This window comes from Epinephelus moara, chromosome 18 (genome assembly GCF_006386435.1).
Source record: "Epinephelus moara isolate mb chromosome 18, YSFRI_EMoa_1.0, whole genome shotgun sequence".
Lineage (NCBI taxonomy): Eukaryota > Metazoa > Chordata > Actinopteri > Perciformes > Serranidae > Epinephelus > Epinephelus moara.
This window is the reverse complement of record NC_065523.1, coordinates 3,422,397-3,431,481: the sequence shown is the minus strand read 5'-3', so window position 1 is coordinate 3,431,481 and position 9,085 is coordinate 3,422,397. Positions and strand designations below refer to the sequence as shown.

General features: G+C 41.0%; 1 protein-coding gene across 2 annotated transcripts in view; it reads right to left on the bottom strand.

Moving 5' to 3' along the window:
- The window catches only part of igf2bp1 (insulin-like growth factor 2 mRNA binding protein 1), a 98,406-nt gene that overhangs the window by 40,509 nt on the left and 48,812 nt on the right, over nt 1–9,085 (bottom strand). For both annotated transcript variants that reach the window (XM_050070250.1, XM_050070249.1), the window contains exon 3: nt 2,001–2,049. In XM_050070250.1, the coding sequence (XP_049926207.1) occupies nt 2,001–2,049 (49 nt within the window). The remainder of the gene's footprint in view (nt 1–2,000; nt 2,050–9,085) is intronic.

Below are 9,085 nucleotides of genomic sequence, written 5' to 3'. Positions count from 1 at the left end.
CCCCAGACCCCCCCAGGGATTTATTTCCTTCATACATCCATGTCTCTGTGTGTTCTTCACAGTCCAACGTTGAATCTACACAGTTCTCATGGATGCTGATCCTAACTACAAACTAACTTGAGTAGTCTGTCTAGTTAGTCTGTTTTAAGGCTATATAATGTGCCATTTGTATAACATATAAACATGTCTAAAGTGCCCTCGAAAACACGCGAAACTTAGTGCCCTCTTCAGCGCTGTATGTGCCCTTTTTTTTCTTTTCACCCCTGCCCTTCAAAAAGTCTGTGCACGCCACTGGAGTCATTTGACCTGCATGTGAATGCCGATATTAACTTTTCCCATTAAATATAAAACCCAGATGTAGTGGGTGTTAGGTTTTTATAATGCAGTGAGAAAGGGGCTTTAGAAACACATTGCACAGCCTGGCTGGAGATCGGCTGTTTCAACGGTGGAGATAACAGCACTACATTTGCAACATATCCTTATTCAACTGTTCGTATGATATCCAGGGCTTGCCAACTTTTCAAAAGGCCTTGGAGTGAGATTCAGTGGGGCTGGCAACAATTTTGTCGTTTAGGCCTACACAATAATACCTGTTAATATCACAGAAAATTGTGTTTTAATACTTCAATTTTCTTTTCTTTCCCAAATACAACAGGTAACCACAAAACCTTCATTAAACATAATGTGGCCTATTACACGGACATAAATTTATATTAAAAATAAATGCTGTGTCGATATTAATGTAAATTTGTCTCTTGCATTTGTCATGAATCGTGTTTCTAATTTGCCTTGTTTTACATCATTTTAGTGTGGTGACTACCAAATGAACTCATAAGTGCAATTCCAATCACATAATTTTAATCACATAAACAAACAATTGCTCAGTTCTGCTAAATATGTCCATCAATGAGCATACGTTCAGTTAGCGCCCAAAATTTATGACAGCGAAATTTTTCGCCTATCTACTGCTTGCTCTGCCCAGCTGCTTGAAAGGATGGCTGCTGCAGCAATAGGCTACTATTTCAATTTAGCTGCTAACATAAAGTACTAATTTAAAGTAGTAATTTAGCATTTTTGACATTTACAAAGCTCTCCAAATGCCTTGACATGCTCTCACAACACATATAAGAAACTAAATGTAAGGTTTAAGATTATTCTTTGGGGCTTTTTCACCTTTAATGGATAGGACAGAGTGAGGGAATGACGTGCAATAAATGGTTGCAAGTCAGAGTTGAACCCATGACCACGGCAGCGAGGCATCACCTTTTTTTTTTTTTTTTTCAAATCTTTATTCTGACCAAAGAATATACAAACAAGACAGGGAGTAAAACAAGCGAGGCATCACCTCTGAAGGCTATATGGAGTGCCAGCACTATCCACTACGCTACCATCACCCCTAAATGTAAAGATTAAAAGCCTAACTACTTCACAACACACATGCCAACATACCTGGAGGTGAGAAATGCAAGAGTTGAACCATTTCTTATTCCTCTTCTTACTACCAGAAGGGCATCATTTGAGGTAGTAGTAGCCTAGTTATGTAAGGTGGCGCCACACCGTAAAGGAGTGGAACGACAATCTTTTTGGCGTGAGAAATTGGAGGTGTGGGGTGAGACCGTGTGAAACCATCCAATTGCGTGACTCTCACGAGAGTTGGCAGCTATGTGATATCCAAAGAATAAGAGCTAAAGCAGAAACCTGCCTTGCTATGTTTTTGACTGGCTAGGTATGGAAGAGGGGTTCAAATGTCCTTGTCAAGGTTTAGCTTGTTTTGCTGAGCTTTGCTGACTGGCCAATAATAAGACACACATGCCAGCCTGAGGACTTGATTTTGAATCCTATACCCAAACAGCAAAAAACACTAATTTCACCAAATGTAAAGAGGAGATGTTGTGGTGGTGGGAATGTGATGTGGTGCCAGGCAGTGTGAAGTCCCAGTTACAGACTATTAATGATCCCAGCAAGAAAAATATTACAGGAAACATGAAATACGAACTAACCTCCCACTGCAGGTGAGGTGGAATATTTCTTATCTGCAGTTTCCTGGTCCTGTTGAGAGAAAAAGAAAGAGACCATATTAGTGAGTTAAAGCATCTGCAAATAGAAAGAGAAGTATCTCCAACTTTAGGTCTCTGAGATAAAAATAAGGCTTGTGATGTAAGGAATCAAGAAAAACAGCATATCAGCTCAGTACACAAGAGAAGTACTGAGCTTGCATGGTCGGGGATGAGAGTAAGTGAGAGGAAAAATAGGCGAGAGACAAACAGGTGTCTTGAGAGGACAGTTTGTTTGATAAGAACACTAAATCAAAATGGTGTAGTAACACTCCGTCCATCAGCTGTGACTGGTTCAACTGGAGAGCTTTCTAAACACAGGGAACTGAATAGAAGTCCAACCACATTTGACCTGGTCATCTTCAACTGTTGCATCATACACATCCAGGTTGTGTGTCAAACTTGTTTTTTTTTTTGTTGACATCATTAAAGGGGGGGAACTGAAATGTTTATTTTTGGTGTAACTTTTCTCTGTCAGTCAGGAAATTCACATTCAGACAAAACTGAAGTTATTGTTCTTCGCCCCAAATACCTCAGAAACTCTATCTGAAGATATACAGTAGTTTCTCTGTATGACATTGCTCTGGCCTCTAGCACAACTGTAAGAAACCTTGGAGTAATATTTGCCCAAGATTTGTGTTTTATCCTGTCTCAAAAAGATGCAGAAAAATTGGTCCATGCATTTGTTACCTCAAGGCTGGAATATTGTTATTCCCTATTTTCAGGTTGTTCTAACAACTTTTTAAAAACTCTATAGCTGATCCAGAATGTTGTGACACATGTACTGACAGGAATTAAGAAACGAGATCATATTTCTCCTGTTTTAGCTTCTCTGCACTGGCTCCCTGTAAAATCCAGAATTGAATTTAAAATCCTACTCTTAACTTATAAAGCTCTAAATGGTCAAGCTCCATCATATCTTAGAGAGCTCATAGTGCCATATTATCCCACCAGAACACTGCGCTCTGAGAATGCAGGGTTACTCGTGGTCCCTAAAGTCTCCAAAAGTAGATCAGGAGCTAGAGCCTTCAGCTATCAGGCTCCTCTCCTGTGGAATCATCTTCCTGTTGCGGTCCAGGAGGCAGGCACAGTCTCCACATTTAAAAATAGACTTAAGACTTTCCTTTTTCATAAAGATTACAGTATAGTAAGGACTGAGGCTAGACTTGGTCTGGCCCCTAGTTAGGCTGATATAGGCCTAGTCTGCCAGGGTCCTCCTATGGCACACTGAGCCTCTTCTCTCCTTCCCCCAGTCAGATTCTGAAAAGTTGGTTTGTCTTCACTTGCTAACATTCACGTCCTATGCATGTCACTTACTTGGCTTCTTCTCCAGTGTCTTTGTGCTCCACTGTCTCGCAGGTTCCCTCCAATTGCAGCTACATCTGGATAATATATATATGTATATATACATATATATATATACATATACATGTATATATATATATATATATATATATATATATATATATATATATATATATGCTACCAAAATACTAGTATTACTAGTATTATTATACTCTCTGTCTCTGTCTGTCTTAGTCTCTCTCTAACTCTCCCTCTCTTATTGTATAATTTTGTCATATGGATTATTGTAAATTTATTATGTTGATCTGTTCTGTACGACATCTATTGCACGTCTGTCCGTCCTGGAAGAGGGATCCCTCCTCAGTTGCTCTTCCTGAGGTTTCTACCATTTTTTCCCCATTAAAGGGTTTTTTGGGGGAGTTTTTCCTTATCTGCTGTGAGGGCCTAAGGACGGAGGGATGTTGAATGCTGTAAAGCCCTGTGAGGCAAATTGTGATTTGTGATATTGAGCTTTATAAATAAAATAAAATTAAATTGAACTGAAAATGACGCAAATGATGCATTCATCATTAATGCTCCAGAAAAGCAGCAATTAAAAGACACTTTCTTCCCAGAGTGGCACATCATACTTCCTCTATCTGTACAGTGTGTCCTGTGTGAGCTGCGGGTGTCAGTTGAAAGTGGGCACTTCAGCCTTTTTTTATTCATCTGAAAGCAGATGCTCCTTTCTAGTTTGTCTAAGGACAAAGGGACTGCAATAAAAACAGTTCTTATTGAGAGTAGACATTGTGGGCAAAAACAGGACACTTTACACATTGCACCTAGATTGGCATCTAGATTGACTTGAAATGAGTGCAACCCTTCAGTGATCAGGATTTCCAGCCAACACATATTTCATCACAAGGCATCAATGTCAGCTAACCAGGTTTGGGGTTCTGCTTGCTTGCTGTAACCACTGTAATCATGTATGTGTGTATGTTTTCTTGGCTATGTCTTGTCCTTCATCGCTTCACAGTTGCTTATGGGCGTCCTCAATATTGACCCTCCTTCCATTTAGCATTCAATACTTTAGGAACACAAAGCAGGCCTTTGTCATTCTGTTATCTCCTTGGGGTTTGATTCTTGTAATCTTGAGAACTCCCATGTACGTATTGTTCAGTGGCAGGAGGATTTAATCAGTTGTGGTATGTCTTTATTGGTCCCCTTCTGATAAGTTGTTGTGGAGGGAAAAAACATTCTGAACTGCTCTATCTCTGACGTACAAAACTAAGTTGTCGTACTGAAAATAGTGCATGTAAAGGAAACAATATTTTAATTTGTAACATGGCTCAGTCCCACAAAAGATCAGACCTAGGAATATGTGTCTCGGTGATTGGAACAGAGTTGAAACTAAATGATGCTCAGGATTCAGACTGTTACAAATCCTGAGCCCATCCCTACACAGGACAGTTTTCCATCTGTTGCATTAGAGCTGCACCTTTGACCCTAGTCCTTCTTACTGAAGCTGCTATATTGAAATGTGAAAGAGTGCAGCCTTCCATCTTTACCACTCTTAATCCAATCCCACACCCCACCCAACTGAGCATCAATAGCCCTAATTCCCAACAACAACCAACCCCCATCTCCATCTCCCATACCAAACCCCACCCAAACCCCCAGGAGGCTCCAGCACAAATGAATAGTCTTTTGTGCATCTGAAATACCTGACATCCCCCACCAAAAAAAAAAAAAAAAATTAAAAATTAAAAATTGAAAAGTCCTTTGATCCTTGATCAAAGCTTAGCTATAATCACTTACTCCATCCCCCTGCCTGCCTAAAACACACCTGTTCTCCACATACTTCTACTGTGTACATCAAAACTTGCGGACACACACATGCTAAGTCCCACCTTCTCAACCACATCAACTCCCCATTATCCTCTCCAATGCCCCAGCATCCCTCCATCACACCCACACATACATCCCAACCCCCATCAAGCCCCCAACAGTGAACTTGTTTGACCCCTACCGTTGCCGCCTGCCAACCCACTGCCTATCCCATTGGCTGAAACCATGGCAACAGGTTAGGAATGGGTGGGCAAAGAAGCTGGATGGGTGGAAATATGGACAACAGAACAACATGCTTCGCATTTTCTTACATGGTCATTCACTCATGTGTTTTCATTTGAAACATCTTTGATTTTTATCTACATGGTAGTGGCCTGTCCACCCTGTGTCAACCTGAGCAGGTTGTGCTCTAATGGACTCCATGTTCTAATGGTACATATACCTGAAAATGACAAAGAGTGGAGCAGAAGTGAGTCATTATCAAAATTGCACCACTCAACAAGAAAGAAATGCAACATCCTCCTCCATGGCTTACTGTTGATATGCAAAGATCGAAACACTTTGCCAATAAAGCTTGAAAATGTCCAACATAAAAACTGGAGCTGTTGAGGTTCCCTCAGCTGTGAAGGTATTAAATCCATGCTCAGCTCAAGCCTCCAGCAGAACAAAGGATTGACGAGAAAGACGGGAAGAAGGAAAAGAGGCCAAGAGAATGAAAAGAGTGGTCCTCAATAAGCAAAGAAAGGCTTTGCCTCTAGGAGGGGTCAAAGGCCAAGGGTTAGAGCACTTTAGATCAGACAGATGGGGCTGTGGGACTACAGCGAGGCATGCCTCTGTGTAGGGAGTTATCTTACGCTTTCATATACAACCAAAACTTCCAGTTAATGGCAAACAGTCTATATGTGTTCATAACATCTACACTTACCCTACATGTAATCTTGTGCACTGTCAGGCAACACTAACTCCTCTACCGTATCATCTGCAGAATGATCCACACTTACAACCACAGCAACAGGGACATGGCGCTAATTGATAATTACACCTCTACTGCAAGACTAATTGCAGTTGCAGCAGCAACTGTAATACCCATTTCCACCAAAATGAAAGCATATATGTGTTGTTTTTTTTAAATCCGAGAAAACCCGCTAAAAATTTGTGATAGATTCCTTTCATGAGCCAGTAGAGCAGATGAATATGCCTTTCTGTGTTTTTTTTTTTCTGGTGTGTCATGTTTGATGCACAGACAGGCTGGAAAACAGATAAGTAAACAGTAGAAGGCAGCATGGAGGCCTGGGAAAGCATTACAGTGATTACAGTGTTTGAGTGCTGCTTAGGCAGAGGCAGGTGTTTTTTTTTATGTGGTGTATCATTGCATCTCACAGGTAAAAGGACTAAAATTATCGCATTCACCAAGATGTTGTGTTTCCATCAATGTCGATTGGAGCCGGAGCCAATAAATACCTGTGACTACTACAGAGTAATTTGACTCGGGTGTGAATGTCGACTGTAACCTTTCCCATTACATTAAAAAGCCAGATATTAGCAGGTGTTGTTTTTGTGCAAGGGGCTATGGTAAAGGAGTGAGCTTACCAATGCTGAGGGAGGGAAATAAATGGATCCCAAATAATAATATGATGGGGGTTTTTTTGTATTGTGTTGTATACCTAATCTTTCCAAGTTGCAAGCAACTCATTAAATCTCTCGTATAAGACAAAGTGGTACATACAGTGGAGTGGTTGAGGCAGTAGTAGGACTGCACAATTATGACCAAAATGATAATTATGATTATTTTTGATAAATATTGAGATCACAACTATGTATACAATTAACTTTTTTCACTTTTAAATAAGCAGCACTGCTTTTACTTCCATATTGTGCTACATTTCTGCTAATTGATAAATACATCAAAATGATACTTAAAATAAGGGGAGGAGAGTGGGGTATGATGACCCACCCCCTCTTCCTAGGCAACTATGCACATTTGTTGTCATGTGACGATAAATTCAGGAAGCACCCATCATTTCTATATGGCTGTGATGAAGAGAAGCAGATGGTATTGGTATAAGTACATATTTACACATACAATCAGTTTTTTGCTTTCAGCATGTCATGTTATGTCAAAGCTAATTCATCCAAGTCTATAAATGTGTATTATACGTGTTGGTGATCTGTCATTGTATGTAACCATGTGAATCATTTAGCCAAAGATTAGCCAAGAATTGCTAATCTAGGCATAATTACTGTGTGTTGAGTTGTATTAGCAATATATTATCAATATATAATCAGTATATTACCACTGTGTCATCAATACGTTACTACTGCATCATCATCATGTTATTACTGTGTGAATATAAAAGAAAAAGCCAAGCAAGATCCAAATATAATAGTAGAATGAAGCCCCTATAGTAAAAGCAAGCCAGGAGAAGGAGGGGCAGCTTCAAGCATAGAGAGACTAGGGCCCACTGGCAGGCTAATAGACACCGTAGTACATATACGGCCTGGGAAACACACCTCACCCCGAGGACAGTCCAAGCACCAGCAACATACATACCAACTCAGACCTGGAGATACATGAAGGGAGGGGTTAAGATAAGGGAAGACGAAAACTGCTGAAGTTGACACTTTTGAGAAAAACAACCCGCCCAACCAGTTTTAACTGGTTTGAGGGGGGTTTCCAGGGGTCTGTCAGGGGTCAAGTGACGTAAAAGTGATGTTGTGACTAATATGAATTAGAAAAAATAAGAGTAGTTCTACACTTATGATTGGTTAAAAACTTGAGAAACTGAGAAAGAGAGAGAGAGAGAGACAGAGTATTAAGGTCAGTGCCCAGGCCTTTTGAGTTCAGTTCTTGGTCTGGACCACCAACTCAGATACGATGTCATCTCTGAATAAATAAACCTTCTTGCATTGGGCTTCTGATCAGCCTCCTGGTTTTTCGTCAGAGTGCTCTGAACTTTCTTTGGTTTTATTGGAAGCAAGTTTTCCTGAATTTTGACCAACACCACAGACCATTTTTTTGGTTCGAGGGCAGCAAATTGATCCACAAGACCAATACAAGCACAGGAGGGGAATCGATTTACTGAGTATGTCTGACTCCACTACAATAGGTGGTGATATGCCACCCTTTAATCGTGTTGGTTCTAGAACTTCTTCCGGTTGACCTATTACATCACAGACCACATCTAAAACGCTGCCTTGTTTCTTTGCTTTACTCCAAAGGCATGCTATCAACTCCCATTAGAAATGTAAAGAAACACCATTCCTGCTCCCAACAACTGAAAAAAGGTTTTATCAGGGAGGGTGTGCAGGAAATTATAGGAGTTAGTAGGTCTGCAAAGGCTAACTTATTTTGTCTAGCTAAATATAGTAGAATGAGTTATATTATTTTAGGTAGAGATTTGTTCAAGAATTTTAAAGCATACTGCCATCCCTCCTTATTTTTTTTCCCTGCCAAACACTTGTTTTATTATATGTGACAAGACGCCTCATTTTTTCAAATACATGGGCCAGACGTGGCCGTCAAAGAGGCCTCGGGAGTCTGGCACCGTGTAGTTCCTCGGGATCTTGTTCACAAAAAACGAAGCTCTCAATTTACCGGTCGATCTACGTTCCAACCCTCACCTATGGTCACGAGCTCTGGGTAGTGACCGAAAGAACGAGATCGCGAATACAAGCAGCTGAAATGAGTTTCCTCCGCAGGGTGGCTCGGCTCAGCCTTAGGGATAGGGTGAGGAGCTCGGACATCCGGGAGGGACTCGGAGTAGAGCCGCTGCTCCTCCACATCGAGAGGAGCCAGTTGAGGTGGTTCGGGCATCTGGTAAGGATGCCTTCCGGACGCCTCCCTTGGGAGGTGTTTCGGGCATGTCCAACCAGGAGGAGACCTCGGGGCTGCCCCAGAA